Source organism: Canis lupus, chromosome 1, assembly GCF_003254725.2.
Source record: "Canis lupus dingo isolate Sandy chromosome 1, ASM325472v2, whole genome shotgun sequence".
Lineage (NCBI taxonomy): Eukaryota > Metazoa > Chordata > Mammalia > Carnivora > Canidae > Canis > Canis lupus.
Genome location: NC_064243.1, coordinates 107309915 through 107322331, shown reverse-complemented (window position 1 = coordinate 107322331; position 12417 = coordinate 107309915). Strand labels below are relative to the sequence as shown.

At 45.6% G+C, this 12417-nt stretch overlaps 1 protein-coding gene and 1 long non-coding RNA gene across 8 annotated transcripts in view; one reads left to right on the top strand and one right to left on the bottom strand.

The window, feature by feature from the left end:
- Positions 1 to 12417, top strand: part of TRPM4 (transient receptor potential cation channel subfamily M member 4) — a 42215-nt gene that overhangs the window by 29350 nt on the left and 448 nt on the right. For 4 of the 7 annotated variants that reach the window (XM_025424310.3, XM_025424309.3, XM_049093760.1 and 1 more), the window contains 8 exons: positions 531 to 962; positions 5968 to 6100; positions 6232 to 6406; positions 6636 to 6813; positions 11217 to 11410; positions 11648 to 11780; positions 11971 to 12043; positions 12140 to 12245. In XM_025424310.3, coding sequence (XP_025280095.3) covers positions 531 to 962; positions 5968 to 6100; positions 6232 to 6406; positions 6636 to 6813; positions 11217 to 11410; positions 11648 to 11780; positions 11971 to 12043; positions 12140 to 12245 — 1424 coding nt within the window. Of the gene's footprint in view, positions 1 to 530; positions 963 to 5967; positions 6101 to 6231; positions 6407 to 6635; positions 6814 to 6911; positions 8299 to 10939; positions 11053 to 11216; positions 11411 to 11647; positions 11781 to 11970; positions 12044 to 12139; positions 12246 to 12417 lie in introns of those variants that run through there. The other 3 variants (XR_007402074.1, XR_007402075.1, XM_049093759.1) reach the window with 3 other exon arrangements.
- On the bottom strand, positions 650 to 6099 carry LOC112645167 (uncharacterized). Its single transcript, XR_003126990.3, has 3 exons — positions 5990 to 6099; positions 895 to 1089; positions 650 to 785 (listed from the first exon to the last, which is right to left on the bottom strand). It is a non-coding gene; the product is annotated as an uncharacterized LOC112645167 (long non-coding RNA).

Here is a 12417-nt window from a genome sequence, read left to right as displayed (position 1 = left end):
TGGGACGAGAATGGTCAGAGATAGGAGTGGAGCAAGGTCAGAATTCAGAAGCCACATATGGCTGTATGGTCCAAGGTCAGATACGGGAAACACTGGGCTAGACAATCTGACATGAGAATTTGTGGGTCAGAAGTTAATATTCAGGTACAGGGCTGTCAACCCTGGGGAACCGAGGTCATGAAAGTGAGGGGATCAGAGGTCAGATAGATGGTCTGAGGTCAGACATATGTCAGAGGTTATAAAGATGAAAAGAGGGATTTGGAGTCAGACCAGGGTCAGAGGTCATCACAGGGGCCAGAGGTCAGATGGTGGAGAAGGTCAGAGATGGAAGGTCAGCAGGCTTGACGGTAGATTTCAGAGGTCAGAGGTCAGGTATAGGGATCAAAAGTCAAGGAGATGGCAGACAGGGACTTGGTTTCAGGTCAGGCAAGGTTAGAGGTCAGATGTGAAAGGTGAGAGGTCTTGATGATGGTGACCAGGGGCTCAGAGGTCAGGCTGAGCCCTTCTCTTTCCCTCCCTCTCACCCCCAGGCCGACGGAGCCCTCCGAGAAGACGGCCGTGCAGGTGCTGGGGCAGCGCAGGCCCAGGGGCTGCTGCAGGAGGTGCCCCCCGCGTCTACGCCGCTGGCCTCAGTTCTGGGGGGCGCCAGTGACTGCTTTCATGGGCAACGTGGTCAGCTACCTCCTCTTCCTGCTGCTTTTCGCCCATGTGCTGCTCATGGACTTCCAGCCCAAGGCTCCCGGTGCCCTGGAGCTGCTGCTTTACTTCTGGGCCTTCACGCTGCTCTGCGAGGAGTTCCGGCAGGGTCTGGGTGGCGGCTGGGGCAGCCTGACCACCCGGGGGCCCGGGCCTACCCCCCAGCACACCCCGCTGCGCCGCCGCCTCAGCCTCTACCTCTCAGACACCTGGAACCAGTGCGACCTGGTGGCCCTCGCCTGCTTCCTCCTGGGCGTGGGCTGCCGGTGAGTGTCCCGGCCACCTGCCTCCGTTCCTCCCTGCTGGGCTCCAGCCCCTTGTGATTCTTCCTTCTTGATCGAAATGAAAGCACCACATCAGGATGGCCCTAATGGGTCGCTCGCCCCTGGGCATCTGGTTTTAGGGACAGTGGGATAGGATTAGGGATTAGAGCTGGGACCTCACTGCCCTGGCTGCTGTTTCTCTAGATCTACAGGTTGGCGGGCTGCTCTCTGGTCCCTGGTCTTGGCCCTACGGCTGAGTGCAGTCCTCCCCCAGGCACCAGGCCAGGCGGGGGCGCCCCCTCTCCCTCCCCTCTGCCTCCCCAACCTGCCCCCTCACCCCAGCCTCCTGGACTCCCCTCTTTCCTCCAGCCCATCCCCGACAAGGGTCTTTCTACTCCCAGATCTGCCCTGCCTGCTTCCCAGGGCTGCCCAGTGCACCCCGGGCCTGGTACTGGGGGTGCTGCTTGGTGCTGGCCAGCCCATCTTTTTCTCTTTTCTTCATCCAGACTCTAGCCCCTCAGAGCAGCTTGCAACTCCTACCTCACAGTGACAGGGGCTCTGACCTCTATCCTAAATACTTTGAATCTGTGTAATTTTAACAGTGAAATGAGAATCTTACCTGTACCCATGAGCTCTCTGTCTCTCTCTTTTTTAAAGATTTTATTTATTTATTCATGGGAGACACACACACACAGAGGCAGAGAAATAGGCAGAGGGAGAAGCAGGCTCCCTGCGGGGAGTCTGATGAGGGACTTGATCCCAGGACCCTGGGATCACCACGGAGCGGAAGGCAGACGCTCAACCACTGAGCCACCCAGGTGGCCCTACCGATGAACTCTTTTTTTTTTTTTCCTACCGATGAACTCTTATCAGGGAAGTGTGTTACAGGTTCTGCAAACTTCCTTGATCAGTTATACGCAGGGCAGTTACACTCCTTTTAGCCATTTTCATTTTCAGTTTCTGAAATTATTTTGACTTTGTGAATTCTTATTTGGGTTAAGTTGTACAACAAGTATTTGGCTCATCATTGGTGTTGTCTGTATCAAATTTTGCCAAAATCTAGTCTGTGTTTGTCAATATTACTTTGTGGCTTTTATGTCATTTGTGCCCACTCTTCCTGGGTCAAATTTGATAGATTCACTTTTTTTTTTTTTTTAAGATTAAAAACATTTTTTAAGTCATCTCTACACCCAACGTGGGGCTCAAACTCCCATTATCCAAGACCAAGAGTCCCATGCCCCTTAGGACTGAGCCAGCCAGGCACCCCTACAGATTCATGCCTTACCAAGGAAGCTTGAATGTTTGTTGCCTGTTTCTTCTTATCTCTTAGCTAATTTATATTTTTTAAAAAATTGTCAGGAATTCACCTCAAACATTTTCTGTTGTGGCATGTCATGTTAGTTCATTTTTTCCATGCCTTCCAGATCATACTGTGTGGCTCCCAGAGAGAGGGCAAAGGGTGCCTCAAAACATGCTTGGGGACAAATTGTCTTGTCTTTGCATCTTGGCACGTGCTGTTCCCCTTCTTGAAACACTTTTCTGTCTTCTCCTTGGCCAAGCCAACGCCTACACTTCCTGTAGGCCTCTGCTTTGCTGCCTCGTCTCTGGAAGTCTTCCTTTACCCTTGCCAGACTCTGGGTCCCTCCCAAACAGAGCTCTCAGCATGGCTTGTGTGGTCATTCTCCTCACCCAAGGTTCTGAACTCCTCAAGACACATCCATCGCATCTCCCGTAAGCTTATCTTTGAAACACAGCCTATTACCAAAGACATGCAGAAATGTGTCTGCAGTGAACACGATTAAACAAATGAAGGCCATACAACAGAAACCAAGTCTTTCCAAAACTCCTGCTCTCTTCTCTGTGTCTCCGAGTTTGGTGCATGCTCCGCTTGTTCTTTCTATGCTTTTTTTTTTCTTTCTATGCTTTTACATGGACAGATGCACATACTTTTATAAACCAATGACATTCTATTTCATATATTCTTCTGCAACCTTTTCTCTTTCCTTTTTAAGACATCCTGACATGCTTTCCATGTCAGTATTTGCAAATAGACCCTAGTCGTTGAAAATGTGGCACCAGATTCCAGAAGAAGGGGTTTCTGCCGTCATTGGCTACAGATCAGACAAGACAGACTTCTCCTCACCACAATGTGAGGAATGAATGAGTTCTTTTCATAAGGCCGTGAGACAAAAATTCTAAAACCTCAAGAGGTAGAAATTAAGCCAAAAGTCTGGCCACAAAGTCTCATTTTCTACTCAAGGTAACATGAAGTTATAATCAGATATTGGCTAATGAGGTTTCTTTTTTTTTTTCTAGTGAAAAAAGCAATTAGGATACCCTCCTTTTGAGGAGAGCAGACAAAAAGCTTTGTGGACACAACCTATTGACTATTTCCAAGGTCTGAAGGGTCTTGACACCCGGTTTATAATCTGGATTGTTGACAGCAGTGACTCCCAACCCTTCTCCGTTGACACAGAGAGGCTTGCTTCCTCTGTGCTGTGTTCGAAATACTACAGAGTAATTCAGCATGAATAATTTATTCCAATAGCAAAATAAGAGAGTTTTGTAGGACACTATGCTTCTGTTTCTCTCTTGTATTTTGATTAAAGTATCTTTTGACATGAAAGGGCCATGTGCTTTAGGAATACTGGTGATATTTTAGACATTTTGTCAAGCTCACTGTTTTCTAGGTGAAGGAAGAATTATTGCATATTTTTATTGCATAAAAAAATATCTGAAGCTCTCTGTTTATAAGGGAGAAATTCCTGATGATCTCCAGAACTGAATGGATAAGTCACTTTATTTTGCCCCAGCCCCTTTCAGATGGACATTTTGGTTGTTTCTAGTTTTTTTTTTTTTTAATTTTATTTATTTATTCATGAGAGACAGAGAGAGAGAGAGGCGCAGAGACACAGGCAGAGGAAGAAGCAGGCTCCATGCAGGGAGCCTGACGTGGGACTCAATCCTGGGTCTCTAGGATCAGGCCCTGGGCTGAAGGCAGCGCTAAACCGCCGAGCCACCCCGGCTTCCCGGGTACATATATTCTTGATGTGGATAGATTTCCTTGTAAAATAGCTTCACCTGCATACACGCCCATCTTCAGAGTAAGAGGGAGTCCCTTGAGGACATGCCTGACAATACCAGGTATTTTCAATCTTTAAAACCTTGTAGTTCTCAATTTAACCTTTAGATTCTTTTGTTTCCTATTCTGATGGGTAAAAATGACTTCTCTTTTTAAAATTTATGCGTCCCTGACTACTAGTTAGCTTGGGCATCTGTTCATAGCAAATGGCCACTTGTACTTTCGTCAATGTCTTTTCATAGCCTTGCTGCCATTTTAGAAAATACACGCTCATTTATGTTTGTTGATCTCTTGTATATGTGTATGGGTAGGTGCTCTTCTAAGCCTTGGTGTTTTTGTTTTTTTAAGATTTTATTTTTATTTATTTATTTAAAAAATATCTTTATTTATTTATTTGAGAGAGAGAGCACAAGCAGGGGGTGGGGCTTGATCCCAGGACTCTGGGATCATGACCTGAGCTGAAGGCAGATGTTTAAACAACTGAGCCACCCAGGCACCCCAAGTATGTTATTTCTAAGTTATGTCTACACCCAACATGGGGCTTGAACTCACAACCCCAAGATCAGGAATCACATGCTCTGCCAACTGAACCAGCCAGGTGCCCGTAACTCTTAGTGGTTTTGTTCTAAATAACTCCTGTCTGCAGCTTGTCTTTTTACTTTTGTGTATTATGTTAAACATTCTTTTATTTTTTAAGTTTGCACCCTGAAATAACCTAAGACTTATTAAAAAAATGTGGCAAAAACACCACAAAGCATTCCTCCAACACCTTTCACCCAGATCCTCAGATGGCAACATCTTTCATTATTCAAACCAGATCTTACTCATATTTCACTGATTATCCCACTGGTATCCTTCTTCTGTCCTAGGAGCCAATCTGGTTCTGCGATCCTTGTTTGGCTTTTATGATCTTCATACTTTTGAACAGTCCAGGCCAGTTATTTTGTAGGATTTGCCTCCATCTGAGTTTGTCTCAGGTTCCCTTGTGATCCAATTTAGGCCATGCACTTTTGGCAGATATTTTTGCCTTTTTCCATTTATCATATTTATGTTACCTTTAGATGCATGGAAGTTTTATATTTCAAAGTAAATCCATCAGTCTTTTCCTAAATTGTGATTTTATATATATTACTTCGAGAAGGCTTTTGTTTTGTGATATCCTATCAAGCTCATGAAGAAATTCTTCTATATTTTCTTCATATTTTAATGTTTTGGTCTTTAGGTTTTTTTTTAAGTACTTTTATTTTTATAAAGATAAAAGGGAGGGGCAGTAGGAGGGAGAATCTTTTTATTTATTTATTTATTTGGAGGGGAGAGAGAATCTTAAGCAGGCGCCACACTCTGCACCAGAGCCTGATGTGGGGGACTTGATCTCATGACCCTGAGATCATGATCTGAGCCAAAAATCAAGGGTGGAGGCTTAACGAACCACCTAGTGTCCTTTGCCTTTTACTTTAGGTTTTTAATCTGTTCAGAGTTCAAGTAGGTAATGGGATATACTTTTTTATTTTCTCCATAGGAATTGCTGATGTTATTGGCTATTTCACCTTCCTCTGTGAATGTGTGTTCTCTTTATCCACTCTCCCGTAAGGTCATTTGTCTCTGCTTAATCATTTGCTGGAACTCTTCTATATTTGCCTTTTATAGGTTGGAGAAATATTCTAGCAGTTTTTCCAACTCTGATTGTTACAGGGCCCTGCCAAATTTTTGCCAAGGCTGTGATTTATGCAGCCATTTTTAAATGGGTGCCAGCGCCTTGCACAGCTCAGCCTGGCGCTGTGAAATCGGAGTAAACCCTGGGTGAATCGGAGTGTCCTGGCTGTGGCCCCTCCAGGGTCACCCCAAGCCTGGTGTTGGGAAGACCTGGGTTTTCCTTTGCACCTTGTGTCCCCTGAATGACCCCTACCGCATCTCCCCGCACCCCAGGCTGACCCCTGGCCTGTTTGACCTGGGCCGCACCGTCCTCTGCCTCGACTTCATGGTCTTCACGCTACGACTGCTGCACATCTTCACAGTCAACAAACAGCTGGGGCCCAAGATCGTCATCGTGAACAAGATGGTGAGGAGGCGGGGCCGGGTGGGCGGGGCCAGAGGGGAAGGGGCGGGGCGGGTGCGTGCGCAGGTAGGGTGGAGGCGGGGCCTCGCCAGGTGGGGCGGGGCCAGGCCCGGTCACCTCTTCCTCCCCCACAGATGAAGGACGTGTTCTTCTTCCTCTTCTTCCTCGGCGTGTGGCTGGTTGCCTACGGGGTGGCCACGGAGGGGCTCCTTAGGCCCCGGGATCGTGACCTCCCGAATGTCCTGCGCCGCGTCTTCTACCGGCCCTACCTGCAGATCTTTGGGCAGATCCCCCAGGAGGACATGGATGGTATGGAGGGATGAGGGCTTGAGGCCCTCGCTTGGAGCCCCCCTCCCAGGGCCCTGGGTCTCTGTACCTCTCCCTTTTAAGTCTCTGTGTCTCTGAGTACCCCTGCCTCTGGGTCTCTACCCCTCCTCTGTCTCTTTAGGTTTCTGACCCTCGCTCTCTCCCTGGGATTGTCTCCCTCTCTCTGGGTCTCTGCCTCCCAGGCCCCATCTCTGAGTGTCTCCCTTTACAGTGGCCCTCATGGAGCATGCCAACTGCTCGGCAGAGCAGGGCTTCTGGGCACGCCCGGCGGGGGTCCTGGCAGGCTCGTGTATCTCGCTCTATGCCAACTGGCTGGTGGTTCTCCTCCTCATCATTTTCCTGCTCGTGGCCAACATTCTGCTGCTCAATTTGCTCATCGCCATGTTCAGGTGAGGCCTGATCCCACCTCACCCAGCATGACCCTTGACCCCAGCTGACTCTCCATCCCATCTTGACCCCATAATGATTCTTTTTTTTTTTTTTTGAGGATTTTATTTATTTATTCATGAGAGACTCACAAAAAGAGAGAGGCAGAGACACAGGCAGAGGGAGAAGCAGGCTCCAGGCAGGGAACCCGAAGTGGGACTCGATCCCTGGACTTCAGGATCACGCCCTGGGCTGAAGGCAGGTGCTAAACCACTGAGCCACCCAGGGATCCCCTCCATAATGATTCTTGATCCCAGCCTAATCAGTTATTTCTTTAGTCCCAGAATTCAGACTCTGCTCCTGACCTGGACTGTGGATTCCGATCTTCTCCCCGAGCCCAGGCTGAACATTACAAAAAATTTTATTGTGGCAAAATATATAGAACATAAAATTTGCCATTTTTAAGTGTACAGATTCAAAGGTGTGAAGTTCATGATGTTTTACAACCATTACCACTATGTATTTCCAAAAATTTTTATCACTACGAACACAGTGTGTATCCATTAAGCAAGCACTAACTTCCCATTCTCCACTATCCCCAGCTCCTGGTAACCTTGAATTAACTTGCTATCTTTAGGAATTTGCTGTCTAGAGGTTTCATAGAAGTGGAATCATACAATATTTAAAATTTTCTGTCTGGCTTATTTCACCTAGCATAATGTTTTCAGTGTTCACTCGTGTTGTAGTATGGACCGTGCTCTATTTTTTTATGACTGAATAATATTCCATTGTATCAGCCAATCACATCCATTCATCTGTTCATGGAAACTCGGGTCATTTCCATCCCTTGGCTTTTGTGACTAATGCTGCAATGAACATTAGGTCTCATGTACCTGCTTGGGTCTCCGTTTTTATTTCTTCTGGATTTACGTCTAAAGTAGAAGCTGGGTATGCTGCAATAATTCTGTTTAGCCTTTTGAAACCAAACTCTTTTCTACAGTAGCCACACCATTTTCTGTTTTTGTTAACGATGTATGACAGTTCCAATTTCTCAACAGCCTTTTCCAAGAGTTTTTTTTTTTTTTTTCCTTTTCAAAAAATTGTAGCCATTCTAGTTAGGGAGTATGAACTGGTATTTCATTGTGCTTTTGATTTGCATTTCCCTAATGACTAATGGTGTTGAGCATCTTTCCATGTGTTTATTGGCCATTTGCACATCTTTGGAGAAATGTTTATTCAGGTCTTTTGCCTGTCTTTAAACTGGGTTGTCTCTTTGTTATAGCAGTTCTTTATATATTTTGGATATTAAACTCCTATCAGATATATGATTTGCAAATATTTTCTCCCATTCTGTTGGTTATCTTTTCCTGTTCTTGAAAATCTCCTTTGATGCACAAAAGTTTTAAATTTTTAAATATTTGTAGTATTGGTGTTATATCTAAGGACCCATCACCAAATTCAAGGTCATAAAGATTTACTCCTGTGTTTTATAGTTTTAGCTCTTTTTTTAAAATTTCTTTTTTAGAATTAATTATTATTATTTTTTTAGTTTTAGCTCTTACATTCAAGTTGTTGTCTGTTTTGACTTAATTTTTAAAAAGATTTTATTTATTTATTCATGAGACAGAGAGAGAGAGAGGCAGAGACATAGGCAGAGAGAGAAGCAGGCTCCATGCAGGGAGCCTGATGTGGGACTCAATCCCGGGACTCCAGGATCACACTCTGGTTCGAAGGCAGGCATTAAACCCCTGAGCGACCCATGTATCCCTTGACTTACTTTTGTATATGGTGTGAGGTAGGGGTCCAACTTCATTCTTTTTGCATGTGGAAATCCATTTGTTCCAGGTCTTTGCATTTAAGATAATATTTTTGCCCCATTTGAATGGACTTGTCACCCTTGTTAAAAATCAGTTGGACATTGTATTAATTTCCTGGGGCTTCTCTAACAAAGTACCAACAATTGAGTGCTTTTAAATATCAAGAAAACTTTCCACAACAGTTCTGGTTGCTGTAAGTTCAAAATCAAGGTATGGATAAGGTTGGTTCCTTCTAAGGGCTGTGAAGGAGCGTCTGTTCACTGCCTCTCTCCTACCTTCTGGTGGATTGCTGGCAGTCTTTGGCTTATAGATGTAGCATTGCAATCTCTGCCTTCATCTTCCTATGATGTTCTCTCTGTGTGCATGTCTGTGTCCAAATTTCCCCTTTTCATAAGAACACCAGCCATGTTAGATTAGGGACCAGACCTAATGACCTCATTTTAACTTACCTTTGTAAAGACTCCACTTCCAAATAAGTCACGTTCTTAATCTAGACATTAGGATATCAACATATCTCGTGTAGTAGAAAGGGGACACAGTATAACCCAAAATACTCATAGATATATAGGTTTGTTTCTGGACTCATTTCTATTCCATTGGTCGATATGTCTATCATATGCTAGTACCACACAGTTTTGATTTTGTAGCAAATTTTCAAATTAGGAAGTGTGAGTCTTCCAACTTTGTTCTTTTTCAAGGTTGCTTTAGCTATTCAGAGCCTCTTGCAGTCACATATGAATTTGAGGATTGGCTTTTACTTTTCTGCAAAAAAGGCTGTTGGAATTTTGATAAGAATTATGTTGAATTTGTAGATTGCTTTGGGTAGTTTTCTGATATCAAATATCAAATCTTTGTACTCATGAACGCATGTTGTCTTTCCACTTATTTGGGTGCTATTTTATTTTATTTTATTTATTTTTAAAAAGATTTTATTTATTTATTCATGTGAGACACAGAGACACAGGCAGAGACACAGGCAGAGAGAGAAGCAGGCTCCATGCAGGGATCCCAATGTTGGACTTGATCCCGGGACTCCAGGATCACGCCCAGGGCTGAAGGGAGGCACTCAACTCCTGAGCCACCCAGGCATCCCTTAGGTGCTGTTTTAAATTTCTTTCAGTATTGTTTTGTGATTTTCAGTGTGAAAGTCTTCCACCTTGGTTAAATTTATTCCCAGGTGCTTTATACTTTTAGATTCTATTGTAAATGAAATTGCTTCCTTAATTTCCTTTTTGGATTGTTCATTGCAAGTATATAGAAACACAGCTGATGTTTAGTTGGTGATCTTCTACCCTGTAACTTTGCTGAATTTGCCTATTAGCTCTAGTAGCTTTCTTGTGATTCTCTGAGATTTTTGATATATAGGATCATGTCATTTGTGAATGGAAATAGTTTTACATCTTCCTTTCCAATTTGGATGCCTTTTATTTATTTTTCTTAATTGCTCTGGCTATAACTTTCAGTACGATGAGGAGTAGCTGTGGTGAGAGTGGGCATCCTTGTCATGTTCCTTATTTTAGCAAGAAGATTTCAATCTTTCTTCATTGAGTATGATGTTAGCTGTAGGTTTTTCATAAGTACTCATTACCATGTAGAGGAATTTTCCTTTTAATCTTATTTTTCTGAGTTAAAAAAAAAATTTACCATGAAAGGATATTGTACTTTGTCAAATCCCTTCTGTGTCTCTGTCACTTGATCTGATCATGTGAGATGATCATGTGGGTTTTTTCCCTTTCTTCTATTAAAAGGTGATGTATTATATTGATTTTTGTATGGTAAATCATCTTTGCAGTATTGGGATAAATCTCACTTGATCATGGTGTATAATCCTTTTAATATGCTGCTGCTGAATTAGGTTTTTTAGTATTTTGTTGAGGATATTTGCAGGTATATTCATAAAAAATATTGGTCTGTAATTTTGTTTCCTTGTGATATCTTTATCTGGGTTGGGAATGCTGCTGGCTTCATAGAATGAGTCAGGAACTGTATACTCTCTTCTTCAGTTTTTTGAGTTTTTTTTTTTTGAGAATTTGAGAAGGATTTTTTTTTTTTTTAATATTTCATAGAATTCCCCAGCAAAAACATCTGGACCTGGGCTTTTTGTTGTTGGGACGTCTTTGATGAGTGATTCAATCTCTTTGCTTGTTATAGGTCTTTTGAGATTTTCTGTATCTTCTTGAGTCAGGTAATTTGTGTGTTTCTAGGAATTTGTCCATTTATTTCATTTAGGTTATCTAATTTGTTGGCATACAATTGTGATGGTGTTCTTTTATAACCCTTTTTATTTCTGTAAAATTGGTAGTAATGTCTCCATTTTCATTTCTGATTTTAGCTATTTGTGTTCAGCTGATTTTTGAATCTGTCTACAACCTTCACCCTAATTGGTGACACCATCCCCAACTTGACCTCTGACACCTGACTATCTTCCTAACCCAGCCTCTAAGTGTATGTTATATGTAATATATACCTGTAATACCTAATACCTGTAATACTGCTGACTTTATTGATTCTGACCTCTGCCTGCTGCCTTAGACTTCAAACGTGTTGTTTGATATCTAACCTTGATCTGCCCTCGATGACCTCTGATGACCCTTGACTTCTCCACGCAGCTACACCTTCGGCAAAGTACAGGGAAACAGTGACCTCTACTGGAAGGCACAGCGCTACAGCCTCATCCGGGAATTTCACTCTCGGCCTGCACTGGCCCCGCCCCTTATCATCATCTCGCACGTGCGCCTCCTCATCCGGCAACTACGCAGGCGCCGGTCCCGCTTGCCGCCCTCCCCTGTCTTCGAACATTTTCGTGAGAGCGGGGTTTGATGCAAAAGGGAAAAGCACAGGGGACGGGCCGTGGGCAGAAAGAAAAGGATGGACAGGCTGGGGGTGATGTGCAGGAGCACCAGTGGGCAGCGGTTAGGCGGTCGGGGGGCGGGTGTGAAGGAAGGGGCGTGCCCAGGGAGGGCTCGCGCCGCAGGCTTTTCGTGGGGAGGCTGAGTGGAGGAGGGGCGACCTTTGACTCTGCCCTGACCCTGCCCGCCAGGGGTCTACCTCTCGAAGGAAGCAGAGCGGAGGTTGCTGACCTGGGAATCGGTGCAGAAGGAGAATTTCCTGCTGGCGCGCGCGCGGGACAAGCGGGAGAGCGACTCCGAACGCCTGAAGCGCACCTCGCAAAAGTGAGGGCGGGGCCCGGCTGGGGGCGGGGCTTCCGGCCCGGAGCGGATCCCGTTGGAGCCTGAGTGGGAAGGGGTCCCGGGGTGCTGGGGAGGAAGGTGGGCCTCCAGGGGGCGGGGCTTCCGAAGGGGGCGGGGCCAACAGGTCTGGACCCGGCCTGACGCCCCGGTTGCCGGTTGCGGTGGGTTGCAGGGTGGACACAGCCCTGAAGCAGTTGAGACAGATCCGCGAGTATGAGCAGCGTCTGAAAGGGCTGGAGCAGGAGGTGAGGACTCCCAGCCTGGGCTGGGGCAGTGTGGCCGGGTGGGGTTCCGGTCTCCTGTCCTTACGCCCCCACCCCCCCCCCCCCACCGCTCCCCAGGTCCAGCACTGTAGCCAGGTCCTAGGCTGGGTGGCCGACGCCCTGAGCCGCTCAGCGCTGCTGCCCCCAGGGGGCCCGCCGCCTCCAGCCCCGTCTGGGCCTAAAGGTCAGTATTGTGGGGTCCACCTCTGTCTCTCCCTGGCCTCTGTCACCACCACCCTAAGTTCTGGGCCCTCTGTTCCTCTATTTCTGAGTGCTTTTCTCTCTTTTGCCGCACTTCCATTGTCCGTGGGTCACCGGCTCCGTTTTCTTTGGGCTTTTCATGCTTCCTTCTCCTT